The following is a 13,318-nucleotide window of genomic DNA, read 5'->3' on the forward strand; positions in this document are numbered from 1 at the left end:
GCATGCTATTGTCTTACGTAGACAGACCTTTGACTATATGACAAAAATTCACATTGCAGCTTATTCTGGCATGAACTGCTCACTTGGATAGAATGAGACTCCCTGACTGACCAGTGAAGCAAACAACAACAGTTTTTTTTTTTTTTTCTGGGGGGGACTTATGGACCAGTTTATCTGAAAAAACAAAAATGACACCACATCAATAGCTTGGCATGAAAAAAAAAAAGTTTAAATAATGGTGTGACAATCTCTGTTAACAGTTGTACAGACAACACCTGAACAATAGGGTAAAATGTGTATAGACTTTGTGATTAGAGCTTCTGCCTAACCTAAAGTAATAAGTACAGACTGTTTCATTGATCTTATTGTGGATATCTAGTTAATTTGCTACTTAGACAAAAGACTTGATGCCACTAACCTGGCAAACTTTGGCAAATACAGTGATTAGTTCAAACTCAAAAGCACTTGTTGTGTAAACCACACCTGGTGTATGTAAAAACAACTGTTTCCAGGCAGACTGATACAAAACCCTGTGTGTTCTTACTCTAGGACACTGAGTAAAGTCAGCCAGATTACTTCCTAGATCAAGAAAGTTTTGTGTGCAAAATGCAAATGGAGTTTAGGCAGTCCATGGCCGTGCTGTCTGAGGTTTTGATTAGACTTGCTGCTTACTGTTCGCTAAGTTTGTGAAATTTTCTTTCTTTACTCCTAGAAACGCCCAGTGCCTTCCGACCATCCAGAAAGTCAGACGCCAAAAAAGCAACGGTTATTAGACCAGAACATGCCCTTGCAATCTCCTTTCAATGGACATCTAAGCTTATCCATGGGCTGTAGCTCTTCCAACCATGGAAACATAAGTTTGCAAAGCAAACTGGAGTATGGGAGAAGTACCAGTAATCAGCAGAGCCCAGATAGCCTTTACCAGCGGCATAAGCTCAGCGAGTCCAACAGTGTCCCCAAACCAGAGCCATCAGCACCAGCACAGCATCCTCTCTCCAACCCCAAACACCCACGAACTGAAACTGAAATCTGCACTGACCAGCAACTAGCAAACGGCCAGCACAAAAAGAAGAAGTCCAAGAAGCATAAAGAAAAGGAGAGAGAACGCTTAAAACCTGAGTGGGCTGAGATTAGCCCGGACCTCAAGCAGAACCAGGAAAATATTAATGGTGGGTGTGCTGTGTCTGACGGTCTTAAAATTGTAATTAGTTCCATGTTTTTACCATATTTCAATGTGTTCTGTCTTAAAAGTGCAGTGTCGGTTTGTTGAATCCTCATAAACTGTAGAACAGCCCCAAAAACAATTTAAACCATGGTTAAAAAAAATTATGAATTCCTTACTATGTGGCATTTATCAAGAAATACAGTTGAAGTCAGAAGTTTACATACACCATAGCCAAATACATTTAAACTCGGTTTTTCACAATTTCTGATATTTAATCGTAGAAAACATTGTCTTAGGTCAGTTAGCATCACTACTTTATTTGAAGAATGTGACATTTCAGAATAATAGTAGAGGGAATGATTTATTTCAGCTTTTATTTCTTTCATCACATTCCCAGTGGGTCAGAAGTTTTCATACAATTTGTTAGTATTTGGTAGCATTGCCTTTAAATTTTTTAATTTGGGTCAAATGTTTTGGGTAGTCTTCCACAAGCTTCTCACAATAAGTTGTTGGAATTTTTGCCCTTTCCTCCAGGCAGAACTGGTGTAACTGTGTCAGGTTTATAGGCCTCCTTGCTCGCACACTCTTTTTCAGTTCTGCCCACAAATCAGATTGAGGTCAAGGCTTTGTGATGGCCACTCCAGTACCTTGTCTTTGTTGTCCTTAAGCCATTTTGCCACAACTTTGGAGGTATGTTTGGGGTGTTCATTGTCCATTTGTAAGACTCATTTCCAACTGAGCTTTAACTTAATGGCTGATGTTGAGATGTTGCTTCAATGTATCCACATAATTTTCCTTCCTCATGATGCCATCTATTTTGTGAAGTGCACCAGTCCCTCCTGCAACAAAGAACCCCCACAACATGATCCTGCCACCCCCATGCTTCATGGTTGGGATGGTGTTCTTCGGCTTGAAAACTTTACCCTTTTTCCTCCAAACATAACTATGGTCATTATGGCCAAACAGTTCAATTTTTGTTTCATCAGACCAGAGGACATTTCTCCAAAAAGTAATATCTTTGTCCCCATGTGCACTTAGAAATTGTAGTCTGGCTTTTTATGGCGGTTTTTGAGCATTTGCTTCTTCCTTGCTGAGCAGCCTTTCAGGTTTTGTCAATATAGGACTAGTTTTACTGTGGATATAGATCCTTGTCTACCTGTTTCCTGCAGAATCTTAAAGGCGCAGTTAACTTATTGTATGTAAACTTCTGAGCCACTGGAATTGTGAAACAATCTGTCTGTAAATAATTGTTGGAAACATTACTCATGTCATGCTCAAAGTAGATGTCCTAAAAGACTTGCCAAAACTATAGTTTGCTAAAATTAAATTAGTGGAGTGGTCAAAAAATTAGTTTTAATGACTTCAACCTAAGTGTAAGTAAACTTCTGACTTCAACTGTATAAGTAACACTTTACAGTAAGGTTCCATTTGTTAACATGAACTAACAATGAACAATAGTATTTTTATTAACATTAACAAAGATTAATAAATGCTGTAATATATATATATATATATATATATATATATATATATATATATATATATATATATATATATATATATATATATATAGGTCATTGTTAGTTCATTATTACTAATGCATTAACTAATGGAACTTTATAGAATACTGCATATATATTACTTTAAATCATCATTGTGTGCTTAAGAAAAGCATCATGTGAATTCTACTCATAGGAGGCGGCATGAAGTCATTGATTACACATTTTAATGTCACATTAGTTAAGGTTTTACTGAGCATCCTTATATTTAAATGTACCTCTAAATGCTTTTTGGGGCCAGTGCATGATAAAATAAGAATATTATATAAAAACATTATTCCTTCAAGTGCTTTTCTTTTTCTTTTTGTATGATAATGCATGCTACATGGTGTAATGTCAGGAAGTGATTTTTAGCATGGATTGTGGATACATGTATATCAATATTTATTTTCACTGCCAGAAGTTAAATGGAGTCATTGTATTTTAGTGGGCATTTCCCAGGTGTATTTGTAGATGTTTTTTGGATGGCTTATAACTACTGTTAAAATAAAAATTATAACATAGACAAAACATTCTGTCCAACCACTCAAAAAGGTACTTAGTCGAAAGAGAACGCCCTGTTTTGGCTCTTGTCATTACTTTTGTGAAAGTGACTGATTGTCTCAGTAACAGAGAATTGGTTTGCTGAGAGACACTATAATCTCAAGTGAACAGGTTAGGACTTGCCAAGTAATTCAGGAAATATTCCTGTATATTTGTCAGCGAGTGCACAGATGTATGCGTACAAGGTGACTACCTGTCTGCGCCCTTCCCTAGAGCTTAGGTAGATGATTAACTCGCTAACAGCTGGGTGACCCTCTGTTAGACGTGCAGAGCCCTCTTTCACCGCCTGCTCAAGCTTGATGTCTTGTCAGGTGGCCTTTGTCAGCGATGGCTACCCTCCACATCCCTTATCGCAACATTTGATAAATGACTCCATCAGCCCTGGCAGCATGGGGCTTTGATACGTTTGCATAGCGAGATTATATAAAGCATTTTGTCATTCTTGTTTGTTAATGTGTAGACAATGAGCGGCCCAACACACCTGTCACCCGTGCCTCGCCAGAGGAGCTGCCTGACTATTTATTGTGAGTAAAAACAGATTTTGGTTTATTTTATTGCTCTGTGCCTCTGTAATTACAAATGGGGATTGTAATTACAAGTAGAGATTGCCTGCAACCGCTGATGTGCAAATGAATTATGCAATAGAAACTGAACAATGTTGAACATTTAAAGACCTTTTGGGGTGTTTTAGTAATTTGTATGTTGTTGATGAAAATTGCTTGTTAGAATGAATTTAACGATGAATTAAAGTTTCAGAATTGAAAATATTTAAAACACAAAAATCTTAATTCTGTAACCTTTAGTTTTTCTTTTTCTTTTAAGTAGTCGGCACTTGAACTTTCAAAACTCACGAATCAGACTAATGTTTACAAACAAACAACCCATAAATACAAGACATTAAATGGAATCGAATATTCCAAATTTGTTTTGAGTTCTGTAGTGCCATCTACTGGTTTGTTGCTATTATATCAAATGACCAGTCTTAAATGATAATTTAGTTCACTAAAACAAATCTTCTTGCTTTTCAGAAAATACAACACTATTACAGACACTGAGCAGCGACAGAGGTACAAAGAGGATTTCTGTGCGGAATATGATGAGTACAGAGACCTTCATGAGCGCATAGGGAAAGTTACTGAGATGTTTGTTCAGCTGGGATCCAAGATAAAAACACTATCTCCTGGGACACAGGAGTATAAGGTATGGAAAATATACCTTTTTGGGACCTTAATGTCTGAGCCCATTTTAAAAATGATTCATGGAATGTGTCAGTGTTTCACATAATATTGCCTTGTTATGCAACAATGTTATGTAACAGTTACTTAATACATGATGTGAATAAGAGGCTATTTTAGTTTAACATGTTTGATTTGATTTTAGGTAATGGAAGATCAAATAATGGATAAATATAGGAAGTATAAGAAGGTAAAAGAATCTACGCTATTATTCTTTTTATCATTATTTTGCCAATGTTTGTAAGGCACATTTTCATCTTATTGAATTGCATATTTTGCATTGTAGAGACTGTCTAAACTAGGGCTGGGTAAATGCGATCCAATATAAATTTTTTTAAAAACAATGCTAAAACTTTTTAAAGTATGCATTTTTTTCTCTGGATGTGTAAAGAAAGATTATTTGTAACGTGCATCCCATCCAGCAGATGTCACCTTCAAACTGAGTTAGCTTACTGTGGAAACTGACTTAGTACTTGCCATAGTTATCCAAGTAGTTGCCCAACATAGCAACATTGGCTCAACCAATGCCGTAAGTTTGGGTGGGGACTATCTATTTGGTCGACCAATGGCAGACATGGTGTTAGGGAAACCTGTATAAAAATGGGCATTATTTTTGAATTTCAGTTTGGTGCACGCAGAAATTACACACTTCACCTTAAAGAATATTTTCTAAACAAATCTTGTGGATCTAATCATAATCAAATCAGGAAATCAGAACGGATGTCCAGCCGTAGTCTAAACCTGAGAAACCATGCTCATTTTGATGTTCTTTTGCGATTCGCTGTGTACTGTGTATTTACAATCTTCTTGTTCACTTCAGAAGTTCCCAGGCTACCGAGAAGAGAAGAAGCGTTGCGAGTATCTCCATCAGAAACTGTCACACATCAAAGGCCTGATTCTGGACTATGACCGCACACTAGCACCATCCTAGTTCTAGTAATTCTTTTCTCCACCTTCCCCGTCTGGTCATACGGACCAAAAGACTCCTCATTGGAAATAAAGAAGGACCAAATGTGGTTTCTTGAACACGAAAAGTCATTTCCACTTCTTTCCTCTGCACAAACTGTGGATAGTGGTGTGGAGGCAGCCCAAACTATCAAACAAAGGCCAAGACCTCCAACTAGTGACTTTAAAACCCTTTAAAGTTTTAAAAGTTTGTTTGTGTAAAAAGTGTTGCATTGGCAAGGAATTTGGTTAGATTTCTTGAGCCAAAATTGATTTACCAAACCTAAATGCAGCATACATCTAACTGTTGCCCTTGATCTTCTAACTATGGCTTGTGCTCTGATCTTCAGGGCTGCAGGCTGCTTTTATGGTACAATCATAAAGCCTGGACGATGAGAGATGATTATCTTTACTGTGTTTGCTGTCTGTTAGTGCTTTATTCGAGAACTGAAGCACAGTTTCTATTTTGATATTATACTGAATGTATATTTGTAAACTTGCAAGATCTTGACTTCTATAATAGAGGGTTTAATCACTGGATAGAATAAGGGAAGCCTGGAATTTTCTAGACTCTGGGGTAATCCTACCAAACTCTGTAGAGTACAGGGGTGCAATTTGTCAAATGAACGTTAGTGTAAACTATACAAGCACCTGTGTCAGACTGTCAATAAGACCTTTATTTCTGCAGCTTTCCTCTTTTGTGGAACTACATAGTGAGCTCTGGAATCCAAATTGAATGTAGTATTCCGGAAGCCACTTGTGTAATGAGAGAAAAGGTGAAAAGCTTAACCTTGCATAAGCAACACGAAAAACCTAATCTGTTACACCAAACATACAGCAGTGGTAATATTCTCATGATTTTTGTATCCAGGGTCCAGTGCTCAAACCACTACAGCACACTATGTCCTTAAAATAATTATGGCGATAACTATTATTATAATTACTTTTTGAACACTAAACAGCAGAAACAATCATCATTTAGATTATTTTATCTTGTTTTTGATTTATATATATATATATATATATATATATATATATATATATATATATATATATATATATATGTGTGTGTGTGTGTGTGTGTGTGTGTGTGTGTGTGTGTGTGTGTGTGTGTGTGTATATATATATATATATATATATATATATATATATGTATGTGTGTGTGTGTGTGTGTGTGTGTGTGTATTGATTAATGAAATAACATTTTCATTACCTTATCTGTTGACTGTTGTCACAGGAAATTTGAAATGTCAAAATGACTTGTGTACGTTTTACTGAAAAAGCGGTTTTAGTTTCATTTCTTGAAGTTCCAATGAGCTCTGCGTTTTCTCCTTTAAAGGCATGAAGGCGAACCCTGATTTTGTTTGGGTAATGTTTTCTGTGAATGAAAGGATACAGTATGTCTTGATTTCCCAGAATGTAGTACTTGATAAACGCAGATTGACGATCTAAGTGGTCTACTGTTGAACTCAACTTCAAGACCAATGCAAACAACCAAACATACTAAAAGCAAAGTCTTTTTTGACTTTTAAAGTCTGTTCATCAGTTAACTATGCCCATAGCCTGTACATTACATTATGGAAGTATTTTTGTGTCACTTTTACGCTTTGACATTTCTCTTGTGGAGACTCCTGGTCTGTTATTTATGTCACTACAGTGTTAGTTCTTCTAATCCTTGATTCTGATTTTGTTATCTGGCTGGAAAACTGATAGATTTGCCAAAATAGCATTGCTCTTTATATTGTTAACAGCTTGTTTCATTCTTTCATGGGGCAACTTCATGTATTGATGTAGATGCCTTAAATAAACTGGACCACATTAACTTAATACAATGCAATGTTTTCTGCTTTGCATATTTTTATTCATTTCACAGTTTTGGGTGTTTAGTACATTGTGTACCTGATCTCACAGAGTAATTTGCATAAAGTCTGTCATTATGCTTCATATTTAAAAGCAGTCAAAGGTTATTTGATAATCATCTCACTTATGTTGCAGGAACCCAAAATTGCAACTTGCTTTGCAAATTTCTATTGAAAGTAGGGATGCACCAGTGTATTGGCTGCCGATATTTATCGGCTAATGTTGACCAAATTAAAACCATCGGCATATCAGATATTAGCATGAAAACGGCTATATGAAAAAAAAAAAAAAAATATATATATATATATATATATATATATATATATATATATATATATATATATATATACACTATATTGCCAAAAGTATTCGCTCATCTGCCTTTAGATGCATATGAACTTAAGTGACATCCCATTCTTAATCCATAGGGTTTAATATGATGTCGGCCCACCCTTTGCAGCTATAACAGCTTCAACTCTTCTGGGAAGGCTTTCCACAAGGTTTAGGAGTGTGTTTATGGGAATTTTTCACCATTCTTCCAGAAGCGCATTTGTGAGGTCAGACACTGATGTTGGACGAGAAGGCCTGGCTCGCAGTCTTCGCTCTAATTCATCCCAAAGGTGCTCTATCGGGTTGAGGTCAGGACTCTGTGCAGGCCAGTCAAGTTCTTCCACACCAAACTCGCTCATCCATGTCTTTATGGACCTTGCTTTGTGCACTGGTGCGCAGTCATGTTGGAACAGGAAGGGGCCATCCCCAAACTGTTCCCACAAAGTTGGGAGCATGGAATTGTCCAAAATCTCTTGGTATGCTGAAGCATTCAGAGTTCCTTTCACTGGAACTAAGGGGCCAAGCCCAGCTCCTGAAAAACAACCCCACACCATAATCCCCCTCCACCAAACTTCACAGTTGGCACAATGCAGTCAGACAAGTACCGTTCTCCTGGCAACCACCAAACCCAGACTCGTCCATCAGATTGCCAGATGGAGAAGCGTGATTCATCACTCCAGAGAACGCGACTCCACTGCTCTAGAGTCCAGTGGCGGCGTGCTTTACACCACTGCATCCGACGCTTTGCATTGCACTTGGTGATGTATGGCTTGGATGCAGCTGCTCGGCCATGGAAACCCATTCCATGAAGCTCTCTATGCACTGTTCTTGAGCTAATCTGAAGGCCACATGAACTTTGGAGGTCTGTAGCGATTGACTCTGCAGAAAGTTGACGACATCTGCGCACTATGCGCCTCAGCATCCGCTGACCCCGCTCTGTCATTTTACGTGGCCTACCACTTTGTGGCTGAGTTGCTGTCATTCCCAATCGCTTCCACTTTGTTATAATACCACTGACAGTTGACTGTGGAATATTTAGTAGCGAGGAAATTTCACGACTGGACTTGTTGCACAGGTGGCATCCTATCACAGTACCACGCTGGAATTCACTAGCTCCTGAGAGCTGCCCATTCTTTCACAAATGTTTGTAGAAGCAGTCTGCATGCCTAGGTGCTTCATTTTATACACCTGTGGCCATGGAAGTGATTGGAACACCTGAATTCAATTATTTGGATGGGTGAGCGAATACTTTTGGCAATATAGTGTGTATATATATATATATATATATATATATATATATATATTAGTCTTTTTATTTTCTATTTATCTTTCATAGTGGCTTTCTTTACAATGTTGACCTGTTTTCAACAGATCCAATCCATTTTCAATGGAAATTATTTTTAGAACAGTAAAAAAGCTTTTGTAAATTTTAAAAGCATAATTCCTAAGCATAACATTGATCTGATGACAAAATAATTATCAGCCTATCATTTTGGTATCAGAATGTTTTTTTTTTTTTTTTTTTTTTTTTCCAATCGGTGCATCCCTTATTGAAAGGATCTATGAGGAGTCCAAAGGGACTTCATACGTTACCATTATCAAATAATCGTTATGCAAAATCAAAATCTTTTCAACGGTGTATAAAATTCCTTTTTTAAAGTTCACAGTTTTTTTCGAAGTACAGTTTGCAATGACAATCAAATTACAAAGAATTAAATTGTAAACTTTAGCTATTGTAAAGTTTATGTCCCCTAGTTACATCCTCAAATAAGCATCTGTAAACAACTCCGAAATCGGTCAATGAGGTAGAATATTTGCATAATTCCAGATGGTTCTCCACCTAGAGGACCATACATGTAATTTGTATCTTAGAAGTTGAGCATATGCTCCCAGTGCATATGCCAGCATACAGAACACCTGTTGCCTAGAAAAAAAGTCGGATCAGTGGAAATAAGCAAATACAATAAAAGGGATACGTTCCAAAATGTCTTAAAACATTATTTGTTCATTCACTCTCATTATTTTAATCTCATTCAAATAAGAACAAAAGTTAAACTATCTCTATTAAAAGGTTCATAATATTCAGGTGCATTATTTTTACTTAGGTTGCCATGACGATACATATTCACAGATGGATGCATCAAGGCACTCTATTTAATGAAAGTGAACAGCATGTGGCCATGGGTACATGACAAAATCTCAAGTATCTAAATAATGCTGCTACTTTTCACTCTTTTTGTTGAGAATATTAATGGATTTAGAGGAACAGCCCTGCAGGTGTACTGCTGCCTTATATTTTCTGTTATCTTGCTTATACAACAAGAAAGATCCCATCACAACAAAGAGCTTGTGTTTGTTAATGGTAGTCTAAAGTGCACAATAAAATGTTCTATTTTTGTTCATCTTTATAAGAGATGTGCACTGTCTCAGTGTTAGAAGACTTTCATAGTTATTAAAGGAATAGTTTACCCCAAAAATGTAATTCTCTAATCATTTATTCACCCTCATGTCATTCAAAAACTGTATTTTTTTTTCTCCCATGGTACACAAAAAGAGAAGTTGTTGTTACTGCTCTTTTTCATGCAGTGAAAGTAGTCAAATCACATTCATGTTTGCATATGTTCAAATATGACTTAAGACGACATGGAATATATGTTATGGCATGTTTTGTCATTTTTGGAGCTTGATAGCCCCTGGTCAACATTTACTTTCAAAGTATGGAAAAGAGCAGCATGAACATCCTGCCTAGCACCTCATTTTGGGGTCTAATGAAGAAAGCAAATATTGAGGGTTAAAAACGACATGAGGTTTAATAAATGATGACAACATTTTCATTTTTGGGTGAACAATCTCTTTAATCGTGTAATCTTACTCTAAAGTATTTTCCAAATTCCCTAAATCATGGCTTGATTTTTAGGTTGGGCCTCAAAACTGACAGAATTCCTAAAAGGGAGGAAACAAGCCCACAGAACCCCACCACCCCTGCATTTGTCTGGTAAACACCAAGCCTGTCAAGCGGAATGAAAAGATCACAAACATTTTTAAGTGTATCGAGAGCCACAGATGGGTGACTTTTAAGGCTCTCGATGAGTAGAAAGAGGAATGCATCAAGCTGAGGCACTATGACACAAGCCACATCTGGGCTCTCACTGAGGTGCTGGCTAACTTTTTGCTGGTAGTGTCTATCCTGAGATCTCTGCATCATAAGCTGGGCAATCACATAGGCATCTCTGGTTAGATTCATGACCAAGGACAGAAAATAGAACCGAGAGGCATTCAAGCTCCAGCTCTCCTTGTTGATTTCTCTTATGAGCCCAATACTTCTGGCCCAGAGTATGTTGTCACAGATGAAGTAGAGGGCTCGGTTGAGATTGGCCACAGTAAGGCAAAACCGCAGCACAGGGTCAGAGATATGAAGAGTGCTCTTGGCTGCATGGATAGAGTTCACTGTGTTCCCAAGCCTCAATACTGTACAAATTAAGAACAAATAATGAATGATATTCTTTTCTTTTGTGGGAAAATAGAGGCATTTTATAATAAATTTGACAAAGCCATGAAATAATTGTTATGTTATACAACAGTTCAAGTTTCAACAGCACTGGGACTCTTCACTATTAGTATCACTTTGCTTCTCTGTGTTCGTGGGTTTCCAAATAGTGTGGGGATTTTGATTCATCATTCATGTGGATTTCTTTCACTGACTCCTTCAGTCACCACTTCTTGAAATCGAATAATTACACCAGTAGGTGGTGACAAATTAATGTTTTTATGTTACGAATGAGTTATTTAATCATTGATTCCACTGATCCGTTAAAAAACACAGAGTCGTTCACTACCGAAACAATGAAAGTAAACGAGAACAATACATTCAACTTAGAGATAGTTCACCCAAAAATGAAAACATTTACTCACCCCCATGCCATCCCAGATGTGGATGCCTTTCTTTCTTCCTCCACATCTGGGATGGCATGAGGGTGAGTAAATGATGGGAGAATTGTATTTTTGGTGAACTACCCCTTTAATGGACTCGTTCAAAAACACTGATTTGCTCACGAACGAAACACCGCTAGTTCAAAACCAAAGCATAAGTGGAGTGCGGAGAGTGGAGTTGTGCTTGATGCACTTCCGCTTGTCCGTGTTCGTGGCTTTCCAAATAGTGGTGGGGATTTTGATTCATGATTCATTTAGATTTCATTCACTGATTCGTTCAGTGACCACTTCTTGAGACTGCACATTTATGCCAGTAGGTGGTGACAAAACAAGTCTTTATATTACGAGTGAGTCCCCATTGACACAGTGGTTCACCAGCAAAACAATGGAAATGAACGAGAACGACGAGTTCAAAAACATTCGTTTTCATTTCGCATTGCAGGAAGCAAAAAATAGGCTACTTTAGAACCATTTTTGCGGGCGGAAATGAAACTAACTGGCCAGTGTTTGTCTGAAACTTATGTATCATTGTTTACTAGTTTGTTGAACTGTTGCATAAAAGCAATATCACATAAATTGTTCTGTATTGTGTTCCGTTCCTGCCTACAACCGAATAGCTGTGCTAATATACAGAACAACAACACTCTTTGTGCGATATTGCTTAATTATGTAATAGTACGTGTCCATTCTTACACTTCCGCCCTGAACTCATATTAGACTCCAGATTCTGCAGCTTTTTCACCAGCTCCTTCCTTTTCGCTTCATTTCTCATGAGGTATTTCGCAAAAGCACATGCATACTGGGTTGCCCTGTAGCAAACAAACCAACAAAGGGTTCAAACATAGGTTTGCGAATCTAGCATGAATGTTTGAGGAAATAATTTAAATCCGATGTTGTTTAGACGGATGACACGCAGTGAAAAGAGACACTAACCTGAATATGCGATCCCTTCCTTGACTTTGGTTTGTGAAGCTAATAAAAGTGTCCATCTGGCCGCAACAGCTAGTGTTAAATGAATCCGCGCAGCGCGCAATTATTTAAAAAAGTTCAGGAATAAAATACTAATTCAACTTAAGTTAATGCTCATAAATGAAAGATTCGTGTTTTTACGATCAATGAATGTTCTGTCGATGCTGCGTGGCTATGTACCCAGGTTAAAGTTCATGCATGCATGCAACATCCAAAACACACGTGGGAAACAGAGAACAACAAAATGCACATCCCTTTAGAAAGTAATTCTTAAGTTGCGCTTATAAACAAAGATGAACATCGATTCAGACTAACTGATTATATTCATGTTAAACTTTAGTACAATTTTAAACCTCTTTATTACGTACAGATTCAAAGCAAGGTGTTGGTTTGTTTACTTCATATTCCCAGCACGCTCTACATTTGGGACGGATGTCGGAAGTTGTGTTACTGACGTAATGATTATAGAATATTTTTGTTAGTTTATAAAGAAATTGTTTAGATTGTTGTGTTATTGGTTTTCAATGCTGGAGAATGCAGAGCTCGAGTTCTATATCGGATCGGAACTTTTTGGATGACGGACAAGCACAGTGTACTTCCTGGTTCAACTGACCAGTGACCGGCGCAGGATTGGAGAATGGAGATACCTGTATTACACCAACTTATTTTTTTATTTTTTTATTTTTATTTATTTATTTTTTGCTAAAGGCCGGAAATACATAGCCATGATGATGATGACGACAACAATAATAAATAAAAAAAATACAATAACAATAAACTAA

The 13,318-nt window shown here is 37.2% G+C and overlaps 2 protein-coding genes across 3 annotated transcripts in view; one reads left to right on the forward strand and one right to left on the reverse strand.

Annotated features, from left to right (window-relative positions):
- The window catches only part of LOC127456225 (RNA polymerase II elongation factor ELL2-like), a 60,025-nt gene extending 53,558 nt beyond the window's left edge, over positions 1-6,467 (forward strand). The window contains exons 8-12 of one of the 2 annotated variants that reach the window (XM_051724612.1): positions 713-1,169; positions 3,728-3,791; positions 4,296-4,467; positions 4,648-4,692; positions 5,326-6,467. In XM_051724612.1, the coding sequence (XP_051580572.1) occupies positions 713-1,169; positions 3,728-3,791; positions 4,296-4,467; positions 4,648-4,692; positions 5,326-5,433 (846 nt within the window). In that variant the 3' untranslated portion in view covers positions 5,434-6,467. Of the gene's footprint in view, positions 1-712; positions 1,170-3,727; positions 3,792-4,295; positions 4,468-4,647; positions 4,693-5,322 lie in introns of both variants that reach the window. The other variant, XM_051724611.1, reaches the window with a different exon arrangement.
- Positions 6,468-6,564: 97 nt separating this feature from the next.
- Positions 6,565-12,942, reverse strand: pex11a (peroxisomal biogenesis factor 11 alpha). The gene is made up of 3 exons (XM_051724710.1): positions 12,501-12,942; positions 12,261-12,376; positions 6,565-11,105 (listed from the first exon to the last, which is right to left on the reverse strand). Exons 1-3 carry the CDS (start codon positions 12,554-12,556, stop codon positions 10,537-10,539), a joined length of 741 nt encoding a protein of 246 aa, XP_051580670.1. The 5' UTR covers positions 12,557-12,942; the 3' UTR covers positions 6,565-10,536.
- Between the last annotated feature and the right edge of the window lie 376 nt (positions 12,943-13,318).

Source organism: Myxocyprinus asiaticus, chromosome 18, assembly GCF_019703515.2.
Source record: "Myxocyprinus asiaticus isolate MX2 ecotype Aquarium Trade chromosome 18, UBuf_Myxa_2, whole genome shotgun sequence".
In the NCBI taxonomy this organism is placed as follows: Eukaryota; Metazoa; Chordata; class Actinopteri; order Cypriniformes; family Catostomidae; genus Myxocyprinus; species Myxocyprinus asiaticus.